This window comes from Jaculus jaculus, chromosome 19 (assembly GCF_020740685.1).
Source record: "Jaculus jaculus isolate mJacJac1 chromosome 19, mJacJac1.mat.Y.cur, whole genome shotgun sequence".
NCBI lineage: Eukaryota > Metazoa > Chordata > Mammalia > Rodentia > Dipodidae > Jaculus > Jaculus jaculus.
In genome coordinates this window covers 41,903,693-41,925,295 of record NC_059120.1, presented here as the reverse complement: position 1 = coordinate 41,925,295, position 21,603 = coordinate 41,903,693, and the positions used below count along the sequence as shown (strand labels likewise).

The window sequence follows — 21,603 nt, the reverse complement described above, 5'->3', positions numbered from 1 at the left end:
AGGCAGTTGTTAATATTGTACTATTTATAAAATAACAAGAAAAATATCTGTGTATTTTCAATATAGATGAATCTTTTTTGAAGCCATGTTGATACACAAAAAATTAATAATAAAAATAAATTAAGGGCAGGAGAGATGGCTTTGTGGTTAAGGTATTTGCCTGCAAAGCCAAAGGATCCAGGTTCAATTCTCCAGGACCTACATAGGCCAGATGCATAAGATGGTACATATGTCTGGAGTTCATTTGCAGGGTCTGGAGGCCCTGGTGTGTCCATTCTCTCTCTCTTTCTTTCTCAAATAAATAAACAATAAAAATTTTAAAAATAAACAAGCTGCCAAGTGGCACACACCTTTAATGCCAGCACTTGGAAGGCAGAGGTAGAAGAATCATTATGAGTTCAAAGCCAGCCTGAGACTACATAGTTAATTTCAGATCACCCTGGGTTATAGTGAAACCCTACCCCAAACAAAAAGAAAATAAGCCAAACATGATAGCTCTCACTGGCAGTCTTAGCACTCAGAAGGCTGAGGCAGGAGGACTGCCACAAGTTTAAAGTCAGCCTGGGCTACATATTAAGTTCCAGGCTATACTGTCTCAAAAAACAAAACAAGCAAACAAACAACAACAAAAAAACCTAACTAAGAGGCTGGAGAGATTGCTAATTGGGAAAAGCACTTACTGTGCAAGAGTGAGGAGCAAAATTTGTATCCTTAGCACCCACCAATGCTGGACAGGTCCTGTAATGGCAGTGCTTGGAAAGCAAAGAGAAGGGGTCCATGGGTCAGCTAGGTAGGTAGCTAGCTAGACTGGCTGAATCAGCAATCCCTGGGTTCAACTGAGAGGCTTTGCAGCAGTAAGGGGGAGAGTGATCAAGGAAGACACCCAAAGTCAACCTCTGTCTTCCCATGTCTGTGCATGCATACCTGTGTGCACACACAACTATACACATATGCACGCATACCACACACATATACATGTTATCCAACACAAACATCAACTCAGAAGAATTAGGCTTGCATAGCTTCTAGATACGTGAACATGTGAGGGTTCCTGGAGGAAGATACACTCTGATAAGGCATTCAAGCTCCCACTCCTGTGCTTATGTTTTCTATATTCTTTGTACTATCATTTATAATAAGGGATACATGTGTTTTCTTGAGTTTTGTGAGATACTCTAGCAAATTCATCAAACCCACAGAGGGAACCACGGAAACCCTCATTTATATAGACATTTGGTCAGAAGTGTAGGTAAAACGAGTTGGGGCTTCTGCCAGCACTGGAAACGGGCAGTCTTCTGGGGCTGAGCCTCCAGCCTATGAGAGCCAATGCTATCTCTGGGTATATTGTCAGAGTTGGATCCAAAGACAAAAGCTTGTATCTGATATCAAACGGACTCAATGGTTGTAGTGGAGAGAAATCCCCACACTTCTTGGTAACCAGAGAACTATTTATGTTGGCTGTTGTGGATTTTGTTGTTGTTATTGTTTCCTGTATTGCTTAGTCTTTCTCCATCTTGATCAGAACCGAGTTAGACTCCACCATAAAACCTGAGAGAGTCTAATTCTGAAATACCAACCGAACAGCTTATGTCTCCTGCAAAGAATCCTTCAGTGATTCCCCTGAGAACTTACACACTGCCTTTGCTTCTTAACATGGTCCATAATGTCTCTGCATCAGCAGATCTCTATTTACTCTTCTACATTCACCTCTAGCTAGTCTTTATTCCCAATTCCTTGCTCTAGCCATGCTCATGTCCATTAATGTGACCAAAACTGAGCAATGCCTACTATGTGTTAGTAATGTTACTAAACACTGTCCATACATGATCTCACTACACTCCCTAAAGCCATAGGGCTAGAATATAGCACAGACAGAATTCACACTCAAGCAATCTGATCCTATGTGCTGTGCTCCCTTGCGTGCCTTTAGACCGTCATGTGCACTGCTGTTTGATTAACTACCCACTACCTTCCCCATTGACACCTATCTAGCTTTCAAGTTCCAATCTTCAGTGTCCCTGCTGTTTCCAGAAAGCACCTTGTACTTCCTCACTTAAGCTTGATGAACAAGAAACAACTGTTCTGCTCACCACTGTGTTTCCAGTTCCAACATGAAGCATAAAAAACAAAAATCCCTAGGCTAAGGAGATGGCTCAGCAGACAGTGCTTGCTCCTTAACCCTGAGTACCCAAGTTCAGATCCCCAGACTCCACATCAAAGCTGGAGGTTCTGGTGGGATTCTCTAATCCAGTGCATCTACAGTGAAAAGAGAGGTGGGAATTGGAGAAGTTTCCAGAGTGAACAGGAGAGAACTGCCTCAAAGAAGGCAAGGATGGACCCCAAGACCCATCCTCTGATCACCACAGGCACAGTGGAAGTGTACACGTGCACACACACAATAAATAAACAATGCAAGTGGGTCTTTATGTGACCCAAGTACATATATAGTACATATCACTTTCTTTCTTAAATTCCAGACTGAAGATGTTACGTAAGTTAATAATGTGAAGCAGTAGATACCACATCTTCATTTAATTTTTTGAAGTTTAATTTTTTAAAATATTTTTTAATTACAATAATTGAATCTAGTTATTGCCCATTAACTTTGTACATACCCCTTACCATCCCTACTATCCACCATCTTTCACTGTTATCAACTTGCTCATCTCAGACTGACCTTCCAACGTGATGAAATCTCCACATTTACTTGTCATATGCTTCATTTATGACTAGTTGCTAAACAAGTATATTTACTTCTTGCTAAATAAGTTTCTCTTCCTTTCTCCCTAAAAGTCAACACTGAAGGTTCAGTATGAATAATTTCCTGCCTAAATTAACATAATTTCTTTTGTTTCTTTGGCCAGTCCTTAATATCCCATCAACATTTTCACTGTTTGATCTATTTAATCTTGGCAATTCTTTGTCAAGATCTTAAAGGTGTACGTTCTCCAGCACAGGTGTTTGGGAGAATATTCCTTAATTTGGACAAAGTTTAAAGTGCTTCTAAAAATCTTTAATTTTCTTCCTCTGTTCTCTCTTTAAATATTATTTTAACTTCTGTTTCCAGTAATTCCTATCTCAAGTTCCTAAGAATTCAGTTCCACTGAGGAACTCATTATATTTTATTTACTTACCTTGAGGTTGGGTCTCATTCTAGCCCAGGCTGACCTGTAACTCACTATGTAGTCTCAGGGTGGCCTCTAACTCACAATGATCTTCTTACATCTGCCTCCCGAGTGCTGGGATTAAAGGTGTGCGCCACCCCGCCCAGCTTTTGTTATTTATTTTTAATATTTGAACTCTTAGAAATGTATAACTTGAATAGAACTGCACATCCTATATAGTACTTTTTTTTTTTCCTTTGAGACAGGGTTTCATGTGTCCTGGCCGGGCCTAGCCTAGAACTTGCTATATAGCCAAGAATGAACTTCGGAACCTCCTACCTGTATTGTCTAAATGCTAGAATTACAGGTGTGTGCTACCACACCCAGTTTATGCAGTACTGGGGATCCAGCCCAGGGCTCCCTGCGTGTAAGCAAGTACACAATCAACTGAGCTACGTGCCTGGCCCCAGGCTCCTTGCATGTGTTTTATGGTTTTCAACTGTGCTCTTAACCTGGAAGTATTCCAAAGCCCAGCTTCTTAAACTGTGGATCATATAGCCTACATAATGTGTAAGAGGAGTCACAAAAAATCTGGCAATAGTAAAAGGTTTCTGAATGCACAATCACCAAAAATTAATTCAAAACCAACCACAAGCTGTTTTCAGCAGTGCTCGCCCATGTTACATTGGACAACTTCACTACAGTTTTGCTTCTAAACACCATTGCTGAAGACGTATGTTGCCAACACAGAACACAGAGAGACCTGCCTGGAATCTGGAAGAGAGCCAGTCCCCTGTTAGCCCATCTAGTGCTGGAAGTACTGGATGAGCTACTGGTGGAAAATGGCCAACAACGGTGTGAGCAACCAGAGTTCTAAGCTACTCAAAAGCAAACACCCTGACAAGAAGTACATACCAGTGCAATGGTGGCACTGGGTAACCAATGACTTTTAGATTGGCTAAGAGATCCTCTCCATGGATAGGAACCCATATCTGGATCTAGGAACCAGATCAGAATACAAAAGAATTGCTTTTTTAAAGATAGGAGCTCCTGTAGTCCAGGCTAGCCTTGAATTTGCTATGTAGCTAAGAATCATCTTGAACTTTTGAGCCTCCTGCCTCCACCTCCCAAGTACTGGTGAAGGCATGTGCCATCATGCCCAGTTTAAAAGAATGGTTTCAAAGTAAATTTCCTTATGACTATCAGAAAATATTTGATTTGTAAGCCTATTTCATAGCCTAATATGGCCCAGATGGTATATAATTTCTCAAGCAAGAAAAGGTAGTTGAATGGCAAAAGTTTAGGAAGACTTATTCTAAAAGACTTAAGGGTAAATTATTCCAGGGAGAGTCTATATTTGTTTTTGTCAAGATCTTTGGCACATTACTAACCTGGGTCAACTTTGTACTAATTCCTGGGCTTCCAGTTTTTCAGACCATGTAGAATGTTAACTTGAGCCATGAATCGCAGTGATGGCAGGCTGTGCTGTACACAGCTTCATATGCTCAGATGGAATCATTACGCTTTCCCTGGCCCTGTGGTAAAAACAGACAAACTTTCTTTGTGATCTCTCTTTGCCCAAAGGGAGAGATTTTCCTGGTCCTCCTTTCACTGAGTGTGTATATTGACTCTTGAGATTCTTGGTGAACTAGAGAAGAAGTAATTCTCTGAGGATATGAGTTGTGCAATTTCAAGTAGAAATACTGACATTCTCTATGATGAAAATGTTACTCACTGAAACACAGGCACTATTTGTACAAGCTACCACGAGAATGGTACCTACCAGAGTTGTGTGGGAGATAACAGGGGTAGGAATTTTATGTTCCTACTCTCTAGGAAGCAGGGGGCCTTTCTCTTGCCTCCCACTGTGCCACATTCTCCATCAGCCAAATGCTGTCAGTGTACTTCTCTGGTTTCAGCTCACAGCTTGACTTTTCAGCCTTGAGGATTTATCATTTTTGCTTGTTTTCTTGTTTCAAAAGATGGGAGGCTAGGGCAGTGTCTTACTATAATATACTGTAGACTAGCCTGGGATATACTCCATAGTCTAAGGTAATCTCAAACTTGATGTTCCTGCCTTGGTCTCACAAATGCTGGAATTACAAGCATGAGCCATCTGTCCCTCTTTTTTCCCACAAAATGTGCTGTGTATTTAAAAAGCTAATAGAGGGCTGGAGCAATGGCTTAGTGGTTAAGCTGCTTGCCTATGAAGACTAAGGACCCAGGTTTGATTGCCCAGGACCCATGTAAGCCAGATGTACAAGGTGGCACATGCATGTGGAGTTGATTGCTATGGTTAGAGGCCCTGGCATGTCCCTTCTCTCTCTCTACCTCATAAGTAAATAAATAAAATATTTTGAAAAGCTAATATAACCTCCTCAGCATTTAGGCATTTTGGTAACAGATATTTTCAAATCAAATCATTTTGCCCACCCCTCTAGATCCTTCCCACTTTTAAAAACAGGGGATAAATGTTGTCTTCCATCTACAGCAGTCACTAACCTATTTGTATCTGGAAGAATCCCTTCGTCTGAGAACATGTAACTTGCATATGTGTGATAGCTCTTCATGGAATGAAAATTTAAGAGTATCTAAAGTGAATAGAGAGACTCTCCCTAACACAGAACAAAGGATCTTATTCATAGTAATCACTCAATATATGTTGAATGAACCAACAACTAACACCAAGTCCTCTTAATTCTCATAAGTAGCCTTGGTTTTCCAATATCAGTTAGTAAGACCATCAATTCCCCCTAAGTTACTCAGATTCTTGGATTTGAACATAACTCTCTCAGAGTAGGCTCTCTCCAAAGCCCTTACAGTCTGTCTCCAAACAATGACAGTTCTATTTCTACAAAGTCATTTACAACCATCTTTCTTCCCAGTGTACAGTTCAATTCAGATTTTCAATTCTCTTGACCTAACTGCTTTTCTTCCCTTCATCCATTATATCTGTATTGCCAAATTAACAAATATGCTTCCACCTAAAACGTTTCCTACAGTAAAAATGTATGATCTTGATAAGCTTCACATCTTATCTGAACCCATTTCTCTTTTGAAAATGGGAATATTGAGGCTGGAGAGAGGGCTCAGCATTAAAAGTACTTGCCTACAAAGCCTATCAGCCTGGGTTCAATTCCCCAGCCATCCATGTACAGCCAGACCATCTTTTTTCTTAGCAACAAAAGATTCTGGCACACACATACACATAAATAAATGATAATTTTAGAGACAGAAAAATGGGAGTATTATCAGCACAGATTGAACCATCCATATAGACCTAGTAGGTACATACAGCTACCTAAATTTTAAAAAATTAAAAATTTTTACTTTCTCTGTTTTATCTTCCACAATGCAATTGCTCAAAACCACAAGTGTCTAGTGGCTACCAATAGGACGATAAAAATACAGGCATATCTATATCATGGAAAACTTCCATCAGACTGCTAGGCAGTGATTAGAGGGGTTGTAGTGATAGCAGTGAGCAAAACCCTACACACTGCTGATATATAATAAACAGTATCCTTTAATGATTATTTGTTAGATAGCTGAAAATAACAGCTGCTTCAATGAAGTTTATTCAAAGGCTAGATGACATAACATAGATACTAGATACTTAGATACTATCATATGTAGTCAATGAACACTTGTTCCCCTTTTAGAACCTGAAAAATAAATTACCTATTTTATGAGGTCACCAAATTTCAGTCTTCAGAACTTCCCAAACCTGTACCTTTTGCAAATCTTGAAATCTACATAAAAAGAAAATAAAAATTTATTCAGTTCACATAATTGAATTAATTTTTGGCCAATGTACCAATGAACAACAGATTATAGCATTATGAATAGAGTATTTTTTTGCAGTCAAGTGCTTTTAACCACTTAAGCCCTCTTCCTAGCCCCTTAGATTATTTTTCAGACCTTTTTCACCTTTCTTTGGCCCCAAAACAGACCAAAATAAATAAGTAAATGAATATTTAAAAACTTCCAACCATCATTACCACTTTCCAGCTATTGGATTTCAGGCAAGTAACTTAACTTCTGAGTTACAGTGTTTTAATGTGTGAAACAGAGCACTCCTTCAAAGGGTTGTTTCTTACAGTGAAACAGTAAACAGAAATACAATCACATCTGATTTATTAACTCTGTTGTCATAACTAGCCCCCCTTCACGGGATACAATCTCTATGTATGAGTTCTTTCCAGGTATAATGTATGTGTATCTGCTTAGGTTGTGAGGGTTCTAGTTGCTGAAACCGACAATTCAGAGGCAAAGTGGGACACAATTCAGTTTAACACTTTGATAACAACTGAAAAACGGAAGCATACATAAAAGGTGAGAAATACTAACTTTCTATGCATTTTCACCTTGGAAACCTAGAAGACAGACAAAATTAGAATGTTAACGATTAATAATTCAAAAACTCTTTTAAGTGGACCGGGGATATAGTTCAACAGTGGAGTGTTAGCAAGCTCAAGACTTTAGGTTCAATCTCCAGTACCAAAAAGAAAGAAGCCTTTTAAAATACTTGAAAATATGCAGAAATAAACTTCACATAGCAGTAGGAATGCTTAACAAAACTTCTTGCATCTCACCCATCTTCTCTGTTTTTCTTCGAACTCCGGTTACAATTCTTTTCACAAGTATTTATAAGCTACTGGTATCTGGATAAACTTCTTTATGTTGTCCTTTCTAAAAATTAAGTGGTGAGTACTAAGGAATAATAAGAAAGTAAACTATGGATGTCCAAAGTGAACAAACAGAAAGCCCTGAGCTTCTTTCAGAAGTGCAGAGGGTCATCTGACACAAAGCACAAAAGAAAATGCTATTTTCCTAAAACCTAACATGGCCTCCAGCCAAAGTAGTATTTTCTAATAGCTAAATCCTAAAGAGCAGTCACATGGAAGAGAAATGAGAATTTGACAAGGCAACACAAATTAGAGTGGTACTACTTTATAAATTAAAATAGGGAAGAACCGTAGAAATTATCTCTGTGTTGTGTCTTCTTTGCTTTTCCACAAGCATCCTACAGTGTGAACAGCCGGGCTGTGAGGATACACGGGACTCGCAGTTTCCTTTTAGCCTGAGGCCACTCCCCGCGATACAATTCTGGGGAGCAGACTGAGCTCCGAGAGCCACAAGGTCACCAAGCTTCTCACCCTCAAACTCCTCCCAGGCCCCACCGTCAATGCACAAATGCCCAGCAATGACAAAAAGGGACATGTACTCTAGTGGTAGCCTTTGTGGGACACGGGCTTAGGTCCCCCTTGGCCGTTTGAACACTTAGATCGCAGCTGGATTTTCCTTCTTCTTTTAGGCCACTGGTGGTCGAGATAACGCCTCGGCTTTGCCTTGCCCGGGGCTAGGGAAAGACCAGAGACAGCGAGCTTGGCACTAAGCACCCTGTGGGACCTGCTGGCGGCGGAAGCGCAGGAGGGAAAAAAAAAAAGACGGAGACGTGGGGCGCCGGGACTCGAACCCGGCTCATGTCTCTAGCTCGTCACGGGGCGCGGACGGTCACGGGCGCCGGGGAGCCCGGAGCGGCTGCAAGCTGGGCCCCCTCCCTCAGGCCGCGCCGTCCCACCCCCGACGCATCCTCCAGCCTGCGGAGCCTCCGGTTGCTCCCCACACCCCACCTTTCGGCGGCCTCCTTACCTGACAGACTGGTACCGCCGAGCTGCCAGCCTCAGGGGCCAGGGCGGAGCCGTGCGGCGCGCTCCCGAGCAGCGCCCCTCTGGGAGCGCTCGCCCCCGCTTCCCCCACCTCTCTTTACGGCAGTCGCGACAGTGTCGCGAGCGCGCTGCTGCCTCCGTTCCGACACTCAGTCGGCTGGAGTCAAGAGTTGCTATTTCTAGGTGTGTGGTTGTGGGGGTTCTCCGCGGTAAGGCTGCCGGGACCGGTCTGGGGCGGGGGCGGGAAGTCAAGGTCGCGGTGGCGGGGGCGTTTGAGAGAGAGCGAGGGAGAGGGTGCTGCCCTGCTCTAGGATGGGCATGACGGGGAGGCTCGCGGAGGCGGACGCCGTCCTTCCGCGCGCACCGGCGGCCTGGCGCGCGGGCTTGTGGGCCAGGCGAGGGGCGGCGGGGCGCTGCTCGGCCCCCGGGGCGAAGGAGCCCGGAGCGACCCTCGGGCTCACGGGGCCGGGCCCCGCGGCTGGCCAGCCTGCGACGAGCGGCAGGCTGGGGCGCTGCCCGCGCCGAACCAACCGACCTTGCCGATGAGGTCCACACCCTCCTCGGCCCGGCCGGCGCCGCCAGGTCCACCGCGCGTGTGGCGGGCTCGGCCTTCCCTTTGGAAGGCCATGGTGCGGTGGTGGTGCTGGGTTCGTGCCTGGGCCACTCTTCTTGGTCAGCAACTTTTTCTAGAAATTTCAGCCCATCGTCGCAGGCTCCGAGATTGCCAGCTAGGGTTGAGTTCGGCGGTGTTCTTAGAAGGAGGAAGGACTCCGAGGAGAGCTGCGGTTTTCTGCTGTGTACTCCCCAGTCCCTTCCCCCCCCCCAAAAAAAATAAACCCGCTTGAAGTGGAAGTGTTACATGGAGCTGTATTTGGCTTTCTGCACTTCGGTGTTTGGTAGTTGTGTATCGTTTTGTCCATTCTGCACCATTGTTGTCGAGTACGTCGTTTTGTTTAAACTTTTTTTTTTTATTTAGTTCACCAGAGAATCCCTGTTATTGTAGTAGGCAAGTTCACAGTGGCTTTCCAACAAGGTTCGGTTCGTTCCCTGCAAATGATCAGAATACTTCGTCCCTGCTCCGAAAACTGTCAGCGATGTGTGCAAATACTTGTGTATTAAAGTGGCTGACTCAAAATACAAGGACAACCGCGATAAGGCATTTGGAGCGTTATCAGTTTCGAGCTACTGGCATTCGCACAAAATTCCAGAGATTGATGTTCTGGAAGCGTGTGGCTGTATATTCCCGCATATTCCCTGTGTGCTTAGGAAAACGAGTTAACACTCCTTGGACAACTTGTCATTGCAGCCCTTGTAAGAAGTAAATTAGATAAATCTGCCTCTTGTTAACACCGGTTACATCTTGGTGCATTGCCATTTCTTTTCTGTGCTATATGTTTGCTCTTCACACTGGCCCAAAGTACCGGTGGTGTTCTTTTTGAGGGTCATGCTGTGTTCTTTTGAGAGAACAGAAAAAAAAAAAAAAAAAGTCGGATAAGACGCCAAGTTTTGTTTTCCTCCGCCAGTTTAAAGTCATTTTCGTTTTTTTAAGGAACCAGAGGTTTCACTTCAGAGAAAAACTAGCTCCCAATTATATTACACAGTACTCTTGTTGCTTCCAAATCCACAAAAAAAGGCTTTTGTTTTCGTAAACTTGTTTTGTTTGTCATTTGTTAAATAATGCTGAATTTAATCCTGTGACCCTGTTGGTTTTTCTTTTCTTGGTCGCTTTGTTCTTCCTTTTTTTTTTTTTTTAATGATAATGTGTCCCCCACCCCAATAGTGTCAATTGTTAGTGTTTTGCTTTAATGGTGGCAGAGGTGAGAAACAGCTGTGTACCAACCCCTTCCCTGTAGAAAGCTTGTAAACATACTGCTGAATCAGTGCAGATAAAAACTTGGCACCTTTACACATGGGGGGGAGGAATAGAAATTCTGGAATTTCACACAACAGGTTGGATATTGTGTAAGTTTGCCTTATTGTCGGCTCAGCAGTTGGAGTTCTCTGAGCTTTGTTGTGTGCCTGTGTTTTCAATGTGATATAAGTCAGATTTTCCTCATGCGGAATCCATGGCAGGAACAAGATAACTATGCTGTTAGATAGTTCTACATGATAGATAGACTTGAAAGCCCACAAATTAATGTAACCTTAGTAAGTGTATTCATTAAAGATCTAGTTTTGTACCTTCATTGGAATTTTCACAAATACGTTCATGCCATTGTCAAACTGTATGTATTCTCTTTTAGACTCTCAAAAGGTTATTGACAGGCTATTTACTAGTCATCTCCCCCACCTTCTAAGTGCCATGAGAGAATGGATTGGCTTATTTGAATCTTTCCAGAACAGCTAAGTGCTCATTAAATAGTAGATGAATTATATTTGTTCATCACTCAGTAAGTACTCATTTCCTACCTAGTGCTCAGTATGGTATGAGAATGGATGCAAAGTAAGTACAAAGTACATGTTAACAAAGTACAAAGAATGTTAACAAAACAAGCATGGTCCTTCCACTCATGGATCTTACAGAGCACTGTGGGGATAATTTTTTTTAAAGTCTGCAAACAGACAAAATTCAAAAGTTGGAAAGGACTACAGAACTGAGCAGGGCATTAGAGCCAAAACAAACAGGATGAATACCGTTGCAATAGTTATCAATATTACAGACTAATTCCAACGGAATTTTTACTGTTTATAAAGTACTGGTATGAATTTATGAGAACCTATTCCAAGCTAACAGGTTGTGCTCCAAAAGTGTAGGGTTTGTTGTAAGCTCATTGTTGGTTTTCTATTACCTAAGAATAAAATCTTCACTTGCAGTGTAGTCTACACACCTCTTCATTGTCTGCAGACTTTATCACACTGGCCCTCTTCCATCTGGTTTTCTGTTGCCCTGTCTTTGATCTCAGGTACCTGAACAAGGCACACTTTTCTGCCTCATACCCCATTTTGGATATTCTTCCTCCTGCTCTTAAAATGTCTGGTTTCTTTTTTTCCACTGGATTTAGTCTAAAAGCTCTTCAGAGTTTTTAACCACTCTTAAAATGTGTGTTCCCAACTGTTTTCTGGCTCAACACTGTTTTCTGTACCATGTCTATCATACCCTGTAATTACCATTATTTAGTTCCCAACCAGATGTGGGAGCTGGAACCATGTCTGTCTTGTTCATTACATTCAAGTATTAGCTGTGTTTGTTTTTAATAATATTGTAGTAAGAAAGGACTAACTCTATAAAAATCTCAGTTAAAATAATTTTCCCCAGCTAGTGAAATGGCTTAGCAGTTAAGGGCAGTTAAGGTGTTTGTCTGTGAAGCTTAAAGACCCCAGATTCCCCAGGACACACATAAGCCAGATGTACAAAGGGGAGCATGCATCTGGAGTTTGTTTACAGTGGCTAAAAGCCCCGGCGCACCCATTTCTCTGTTTCTCTCTATCTGCCTCTCTCTCTCATAAATAAATTTAAAAAATATTTTTAAAAAATAATTTCCCCAACATTTTTGTACTGCCTTTCCATATTTCCATTCTCACATCCTGTTTTCCCCCTTGCTGTCCTGAGTCTTCTAGCTTTGCTTCCTTAACATGTAATTACTTTCCATTGCTAAAATTGAGAAGCTCTGTGTGTGTGTTGTTTTAGGTAGTATTAATGTCAGTTTCTCTCTCATGAGAGGAAGAGTGGAGATGGGCCTGTGGCAATGTCAACAACCTGTCTGGGTGTTACCACATATGGGAAGTAAAGTATGTCAGGGACTGCATGTGCCTGAATTTACGTATACAGTGTTGCTGCTGATAGCATCATGGACACAGTGTTACGGATTGGCAGGGAAAACTTTCATAAATCATTGTCTCTTTCTTTGTGTGATGTATATGACTGCTAGATCTAAAACATTTTGTTAAAATGTGTATTTCTTTTAATGAGCAATAAATGTTTAAAAAATTAGGTCATGAGGGGAAAAACTGAGGAGGAAAGTATCAGTTTGTCAGCTGATCCTGCCAAATACTCAAACCTAAAACCATTAGGATCAGTTGCTTGTAGCTGTTGAATGCCAAAAATAGCTTTGTACCCTCAGTGTATCACCTTAAAAAGGGGGTAGGGACTGGAGAGATAGCTTAGTGTTAAGGCCCTTGCCTGCAAAGCCTAAGGATCCAGGCTTGATTCCCCAGTACCCACGTAAGCCAGGTGCTCCAGGTGGCACATGTGTCTAGAGTTTGTTTGCTGTGGCTAGAGGCCCTGGCATGCTCATTCTCTGTTTTTATCTGCCCCCTCCCTGTCTCAAATAAAAAAATATTTTTTATAAAACAGAGTGGAACTCTACAACAAAATGCAAATGGGATTGACTAAACTTTTTTTTCCTCTTTCAAGTGTAATTCTCTTAATAGCAGATTTAAGCTTGCCAAACATGAAAATGCATCATTCACTTTGACTATAAAAATTAGGTTACTATAGCTAGACAGTGTAGCACATGTCTGTAATTCCAGTGCTCAAGAAGCTGAGGCTGGAATATTAACATAAATTTGGCTACTATAGAGTAGGGTGATTATCAGTCATTTGATGTAATAACATTCATCAGTTATTTAACATTACATAAATATTGTTCCTAATTGTGGTTATTATTCTTTTGAGGGGTATAGTAATTTACTTAAGGAAATTAGCTTGACTGCAATGACTATTTTCTGAAACGGTTTTGAATACCACCTTAAGACATAAGTAGCATGAAAATTTTAGAATTGTGGTCTGGAGAGATGGCTTAGTGGTTAAGGCACATGCCTGTAGAGCCTAAGGTCCCACATTAGCCAGATGCACATGGTGGCACATACATCTGGAGTTCCTTTGCAATGGCTGGAGGCCCTGGGATGCCTATTCTCTTTCATTCTCATTCTCTTTCTCTCCCACTTTCTGTCTCCAATAAATAAATAAATCTTTTTTAAAAAATGAGAACTGTATATTTGTGTGGATATAGGGAGGAAGCTCTGGTCTGTGTGTGACACCAACATTGTATCCACATGTCCAGTCCAGTCATGTCTGGGTGGTTTTCTAACCTGTGCTACCTCCCCACCTCCAATTTACCCATCCATGTCTCACTCCACCCGGTGTACAAGGTAGCACCTACCACTCTGGATCTTACTACAGAAAATTAAAAACAAGGACATTTGATCATGTTTTCATAGGAATGCCACTGTAAAGCTACCACAGCCCAATATCACATTCTTTACTTTGATAATGTACCACATCTGGGAATTACACATGACTTCTGGAGAGTATGTAACCATGTTGAGATCATCTACTGTTTTTTGAAATATTTTTGTTTGTTTATATATTTGAGAGGGGGGCCATGTAGAAAGAGAATGCACCAGGGTGTCTAGGCACTGGAAATAAACTCCAGATGCATGTGCCCCCTTGCACATCTGGCTTACGTGAGTACTAGGGAATCGAACTCTGGTCCTTAGGTTTTGCAGGCTAGTGCCTTAACCTCTTAGCCATCTCTCCCAGCCCTCATCTGCTAACCTTTTTAATATAAATTGTTTGTTTACTTAACAGAGAGTGAGAGAAAGGGCATAGGTGCCATGGGTCCTGGGAAATCGAACCTGGGTCCTTTGGCTTTGCAGGCAAGTGGCTTAACCACTAAGCCATTCCTCCAGCTCCTCATCTGCTAATTTTTTTTTTATTTTTTATTTTATTTTATTTTTTTTTTTGGCAGGGGGTTGGGAGGCTTCAAGGTAGGGTCTGGCTGCAGCTCAAGCTGACCTGGAATTTACTATGTAGTCTCAAGGTAGCATCAAACTCATGGCGATCCTCCTACTTCTGCCTCCCAAGTGCTAGGATTAAAGGCATGCACCACCACGCCTGGCTTCATCTGCTAATTTTTAATTGTTCTTACTATTTTCTCTTCTGAATAACATGTATATGTAGCTGTTATATTAATCTTGAAAATGCTCTTATAATTATTTTCTTATACTGCTTAGTTACTTATAATAATTGTTATCTTTAGTCTTGTCTGAAATTAAATGCTCAAATCTAGCAGCAGTTATCACTTAATTCACTTATCTTTGTTTCCTTACTACTGCAGTTGTCAGAACAGTCTGCTGATAACACATGTACAGTACTGGTCTGTAAAGTTAACTTTTTCTGTTTCTGTTTATCCTCACCTAGGATACCATGTGTATCCCTTTCCACCAGTAAGGAAGTTTATCTTTTGACTTAGCTTAATTACAAACCCTGAGTTTGTTTGAATGCCACTTACCAGTTATATGATTGGGGCAAGTTAACTAGCTTCTCTGTTTTAAATTCTTTTCTGTAAATATGTGGATAATTCATATTCTCTTCTAGAGTTGTTGTGAGGGCGAAATTAATTTGTAAAAGGTGCTTAGTTTTGGGGTATAGGTGTTTAATAAATGTAAATTATTATTAGTAAGTAAAAATGTATTGTAAAGGGGGCTTAGGAATATAGCATTCATAAATAAGGTCCTGGGTTCTAATTACCAGTACCACCAAAAAGAAAAAAGAAAATGTAGTTAAGACAGATTTCAACTCAGTTATTCCTTTGATATTAATAGTAATTTTCTAGCTTATGGGTGTGTGTGTCTGGGTATGTCTGTGAATAGGTAAAAAGTATCTAAACCATTTCCAACATTTGTTTCATTGTCAATTGGAAGCACTGTGAGAGGAAAAGAGGATAAGTTGCAAACTCAAATTACAAGGTAAACATATAACTATAAAAGTCTCTTTAATAATTTTCACTTACAGGTAAGTTTATATAATTTTAATAAAAACTAGAACCAAAGTTGAATTCCTAGTTCTGATTGCTGTTTGGTATTCTGGTAGCAAGGTGACTTTTTTTTTTAATGTACTGATTATATAAGTAGTAAAATATTTTTTATTTAAGAGAAAGAGACAGATTAGAGGATGGGCACTCTAGGGCCTCTAACCACTGCAAACAAACTCCAGATGCATGTGCCACCTTACACATCTGGCTTACATGGGTAGTGGGGAGTCAAACCTGGGTCCTTAGGCTTCACAGTCAAGTGCCTTAACCACTAAGCCATCTCTCCAGACCCACAAATATATCTTATTTTTCAGGTAAATAGCCACAAAAGGCCACAAGACAAGATAGATTGCTATCTCCAAATAAAAGAAAACCAAAACCCATGAGTGGGCATCGGTCAACGAGGAAAAGATGTGGAGATTCTCACCCGGAGTCCCCTGTGGGCTTCGGGCACATGAGTACTACAGGGTGTGTATTAAATAAATTGTTTCAGTTACCAACACCACCATTATCACGACACCAACTAAAGCGGCTGGAAGAACACAGATATCAGAGTGCTGGACGGTCCCTGCTAGAACCCTTAATGCAAGGATATTGGGAATGGCTAGTTGGAAGAGTACCTTCATGGATTGCCCCAAATCTCATCACCATCATTGGACTGTCGATAAACATCTGTACAACTATTTTGTTAGTGTTCTACTGCCCTACAGCTACAGAGCAGGTAAGAGGAATTTCTTTACAGCAACACTTATTATATTCCAGAAAGATTGTTACTGGAATTGTGGAGTCATTTTAAGTAAAGGTAACACACTCTCACAGCTATCTGTTAACTATTGAATATCCTATCACATACGCTATAATAAGTCACATGAGTATAACCTATTTCATATGACTGTAGCTTACTACAAACCAGAAGTAAAGGGTATATTTTGATTCTAATAGGTAAATAGTGTTATCAACCTTTTCTTTATTAGGGTTTTATTCCTTAATTTTAGAGATGGGTGAATGAAGTTTTAGTAAAGTTTAAAATGATCAGTGTCATTGGTGTTTGAAACAGCATGACTGTAAACAAGTCTTAACAAAAGTGTCTATCTCAGCTGGGCTTGGAGGCACATGCCTGTAATCCTAGAGCCTTGGAAGGCTGAGACTAAAATGAAAAGATCAAGAATTAGAGGCTACCCAGGGATTCATAGTAAGTTTAAGGCCAGCCTGTGCTATCTAGTGAGACCTTGTCTGAAAAATAAACACAAGCCAAAAGTTTTTCTCTCTTATTTCATGAATTGTTGAGTATCTCTTTTCCTTCCCTGTTACCATGTGTGGCTAATAGACTTCAGGTATATCACTATTGTTTTAAAAAGGGCAAAGGAAATTTTTTTTTTAAATAGCACATTTTCTGTTGCATGACTTGCTCTGTCTATTACTGTCTATACTCATTATGTGAAAGCTAATCTAAAACATTAAAATGGATGAGTTGATGTTTATTTCTTTGATTTTAAATTTTTCTTGGGCTGGAGAGATGGCTTAGCAGTTAAGGCACTTGCCTGCAAAGCCAAAGGACCCAGGTTTGATTCTATAGGATCCATGTAAACCAGATGTTCAAGGTTGCACATGCATCTGGAGTTAGTTTGCAGTGGCTGGAGGCCCTGGCATGCCGATTCTCCTCTCCTTTCCTCCCCTCCCCTCCCCTCCCCTTCCCTCCCCTCTCCTCGCTCTGTCTCTGTCTCTCTGTCTCTAGTTGCCTCTTTCTCTCAAATAAAAATAAAATTTACACTGCTGTGGTGGCACACACCTTTAATCTCAGTAATTGGGAGGCAAAGATAGGATTGCTATAAGTTCACCATGAGAGTACATAGTGAATTTCAGGAAAGCCTGGGCTTAAGAGAGACCGTGCTTTGAAAAACCACAAAAAAATAAAGAGATAATCAATTTTTCTTGTCAAGACATAAATGAAATTGGTGTGGTGATGCACACCTATAATCCCAGTATTCAAGAGGGTGAGGCCTGAGCAATGAGGTTTGAGAGAGAGAGAGATCCTGTTTCGACAACAAAAAGTAAGCCAATGTAAGTAGATTGAAGAAAATCAGAAACATTTGTTCTCTATTAAATCAAATCAGTTTTAGGTAAACCAAGAAAGTAGCAAGTGATCTTCAGCTAAAGATGTCAGAGTCACTCTGCACAATATGAAATTCTAAGTGCCCCAGCATTCCTTACCTTGTTTTAATCTTGCAATAATATTCAAAACCATTTTAAAGGTAGTCTTTTCAGATGATTTGTCCTTAGAGATAAAAGTACTACATCCAATTCTCTATTCTGTTTTCATCAATTCATTTATTTTTGTATATATCTCTTAAAGCAGATGTTATTGAAAGTCACAGTTGTCTTATAAAAGGTTTTTATAAAAGATTTATATTTTATAAAAGATTTTTGTCTTCCAGGATTTCCCTCAGCCATCTTGTATTTTAAGTCCTCTTTTATTATGCAAATAGGGGTTATATAGAATGTTTTTTAGCTTCACTCATTTCTTTTTGTCTTTTTTGAAAGAGGTTGGGGGAGGCAGAGTCTTGTTGTATAGTCCAGGATGGCTTCATATTCAGGACTCTTATCCAATAATTACAGGTGTGCGCCAACAAATTTGGCTCTCCCCCCGCCCCAAGCATCTTCCTGTACATCAGTCAGGACACTTATAGTACAAAAAACAATGCAGTTGTGGAAACACATAACATTTCACCTGGGGTTACCTAAAGCCCTGACTCCTACATGTGGAAGAGTTTGGTCTGCACCTTACCTACCTTACAGCAGGGAGGTAGGGTTGATTTCACTGGAAATCTTCCAATAGTCCTAAACAGGATCTAGGAAGCAAACTGGGGAGTGAGAGGTTTAAAGGTAGTCCAGCCAGCCATTAATCATCATCCATTGAACACCCCAGTGTATTCTAAGTAACTATGTTTTCCTAAAATATTTTTCTTTGGCCATTGTTGTTAAGTGACTTGAATTATTGGAGCCACCCTAGAATCACTTAAACCTTTGGGGGGATTTTCTAAATAGAAATACTTAACCTCAGGGGTCTTTTCAGAATTGGTAACAAGAAAAATCAAGGTGACAAATGACTGTATTGCTGTTTGGTGCTCTACAACAGAAGATAATATTCTCCAAAGGATGTCTGGATGCTTTTACAGTTGTAGAAATTCTTGCTAGGCTCAGTTCAGAATGCCTTAAAGCAGGTCATGGCTGTCTTCCTAATATTATGGGCCCCCTGTCATCTTTGTGATTTTCAGTAAGTCACATTTTATTTTTCATAATCTTATTTTGTAGTATTGCGAGAATTAAGAAAGTTCATGCTGATGATGCCAAGCATATAGTGCTCAATAGATAAAAATGGTTATTGTTTCACGGGTTTAAAAAAAAGTATAGCACCTGTTCTTCCCTACAATCCCCTTCCATTCCTGGCTTCCTCTGTAATAAAATGTTTCTATATATTTTTTTAAATAGATCAGCTTTTCTGATACCAGTGTTTCTAATTGAAAAGGTAGTTCATTTTTGGATGGTTTCAGCTTGATTTTTGTTGCTGTTGTTAGAAAAAAGAAATTTCTAGTAGATAGTAAAGAAAATTAAACCATATTTTTCAAATTCCACAGATAGAAATGTTGACTTCTCGCCAGGCATGGTGGCCAGCATGCAGGAGGCATAGGTACAAGGATCACCATGAGTTCAAGGCCAGCCTGAACTACATAGTGAATTCCAGGTCAGCTTGGGCTAGAGCGAGACCCAACCTCAAAAAACCAAAAAAAGAAAAGAAATACTGACTTCTTACTCTACAGATGGACCAAAATATCCTCTTGATCTATTAGTTACTAAGTATTTAAACTTTATCAGCAAATAAGCTCATGAATTTTTGTTTGTTTGTTTGTTGAGGTAGGATCTCAGTCTGGTCCACGCTGACCTGGAATTCACTATAGTTTCACGGTGGCCTTGAACTCACAGTGATTCTTCTACCTCTGCCTCCTGAGTGCTGGGATTAAAGGCATATGCCTCCATGCCTGGCTGGATTTTTTTTTTTTTTTTTTGAGGCAGGGCTTCACACTCAACTTTTTTGTTTTATTTTATTTTTGTTGTTTTGTTTATTTGTTTGAGTCAGCATTTTACTGTGTCCCAAATGGCCTTAAGCTCATTCTGAAGACTTTGAATGTTCTCAGTCCCCCTACCTTTGCTTTGTAGTCAAAGTGATAGGATTACAAGTGTGAACTATCATGCTTAGGTAGGATCCGACATGTGCTGTGCAGGGTGTGGTGGTCACAAGTTCTTGTTAAATTTTAAATATAAAGTTTGTAACTTTATAAAGTTTTAAATGATCTTTGTTTTATCTTTATATTGCTAAGTTTAGTGCTTTTGGTTTAAAAGATAATGTGTGACTTTTTTGACATAGAAAAATGAAAAATAAAATACTGCAATACCCATTATCTCTATGCATAATCATTTCTATTGGTATTCACAAAAGAAAACATTATATAGAAAAATTCAAGTAAGAAGTAATTTATTTTTCTTAACCTGTTGTATTACTTTTCTCGTTGCTAGAACAAAATACATGACCAAGCCAGGAAGGAAGGTTTATTTTGGTTCATAGTTTGAGGGAACAATCCCTCATGGAGGGAGCTCTGGAGGACTGTGAGGCAGCTGGGCACATTGCAGCTGCAGTCAGGAAGCAGGGTGAACGCTAGTGCTCAGCTCTCTTTCTTCTTATTCAGCCTGGGACCTCAGCCCGCCAGATGTGCTGCCCACATGCAGCGTGGGTCTTCCCACCCTGTTAAGCCTTTCTGGAGAAATAGTGAAGATGAACCATCACCCATTCCTTTTCTTCCTACATATTCCTTAGTCCCTCTCCTCAGACATGACAATGTTTAAAGGTTTGATATATGCATCTGAGAAACAACCAAAAGCTGCCTTACCAACACACGTATGTTTGTATTATATAAAGCCTTCAGTTCTGCTTGAAAAATTTCAGTAAAACTGTATTTTCTTCTGAGTTGACGCACGTAAGAATATCTCTTTTAAGATTTTGCAAGTTGGTTTTTTTTTCCACATTCATCTGTATGAGTTAATGATAGATATCCAACAGATACATGTGTTCATTCACTATCTTGGTCAGGCTCTTAACTTAGTTGAGATTATACTTTTTGAATTAGAAGGCTTTTCTTACAAAACATCCCTGAAACTTGTGCAATCATGGAAGGAGAAAGTATGTTAATATTAGATATTCTATAGATTTACGGGAAAAATGGAAAATAAAAGAAACAAAACTTTATCTTATATTTTTATATATACAATTATTTTGCTGTTTCCTGGGATTCTGTGTATGCTAATAGTTGAAGTCACTTCTGTTTTCATAGTAACACTGCAGCCCATTAAAACCCTAAGCATAAGCCATAAGAAAGCTCAGCTATTATTTTAGTTCTGTAGATTCAGTAGAATTTTTGTGATGGTAGAAGTATTCTATGTTTGTATGATTATTATGGTTGGGAGCCACATGTGATGATTTTGCTTAATTTAAACTAAAATAGTTATACATAGTATTGTGGTTTGAATGTGAAGTGTCCTTCTTAGGCTCCTGTGTTTCAGCACTTGGACCCCAACTGTTAGTGCTATTTGGGAAGGATATGGAACTTTTAGGATGTGGAGCCTCTTAAAAGGAAATTGGTCTTTGGGGGTGGGCATTGAAGTTTATAGCTGGTTATGCTCCCTGTTCATTTTCCACTTCCTGACGGTAGCTGCAGTTTGTGACCAGACTCCCTCCTGTCCACCTGTTGCTATGTCATCCCTACCATGATGTAATGTATCCCCCTTGAATCCCTTAAGCCAGAATGAACCCTATCCTTTATGCTACTTCCTATAAAGTATGTGGTCCCAGCAATGAGTAACAAACACAAGGCTTATGGTTCGTATATAGCACAGTGCAACCCTAGAGTTACTGCATTCTTTGAGGGATAAGAAACAATAAATCTAAGGCCCAGGGAAAAAGGAACATTTAGTCGTTAGGGTTAGTTCACCATTTCATTGTGCCTGCATGTTACACATGGT

At 40.3% G+C, this 21,603-nt stretch overlaps 2 protein-coding genes across 9 annotated transcripts in view; one reads left to right on the top strand and one right to left on the bottom strand.

Moving 5' to 3' along the window:
- Dram2 (DNA damage regulated autophagy modulator 2) overlaps positions 1–8,848 on the bottom strand; it is a 29,342-nt gene extending 20,494 nt beyond the window's left edge. For 2 of the 6 annotated variants that reach the window (XM_045138625.1, XM_045138629.1), the window contains exons 1-3: positions 8,760–8,848; positions 6,786–6,856; positions 4,496–4,639 (exon numbers count right to left, since the gene is read on the bottom strand). The gene's annotated coding sequence lies outside the window, so the exon portion shown is untranslated. Of the gene's footprint in view, positions 1–680; positions 753–4,495; positions 4,640–6,785; positions 6,857–7,454; positions 7,482–8,759 lie in introns of those variants that run through there. The other 4 variants (XM_045138627.1, XM_045138626.1, XM_004658999.2 and 1 more) reach the window with 4 other exon arrangements.
- A 37-nt stretch (positions 8,849–8,885) lies between these two features.
- Positions 8,886–21,603, top strand: part of Cept1 (choline/ethanolamine phosphotransferase 1) — a 44,515-nt gene continuing 31,797 nt past the window's right edge. For 2 of the 3 annotated variants that reach the window (XM_004658998.3, XM_012948924.2), the window contains exons 1-2: positions 8,886–8,959; positions 15,846–16,252. In XM_004658998.3, the coding sequence (XP_004659055.2) occupies positions 15,914–16,252 (339 nt within the window). In that variant the 5' untranslated portion in view covers positions 8,886–8,959; positions 15,846–15,913. Of the gene's footprint in view, positions 8,986–15,845; positions 16,253–21,603 lie in introns of all 3 variants that reach the window. The other variant, XM_045138761.1, reaches the window with a different exon arrangement.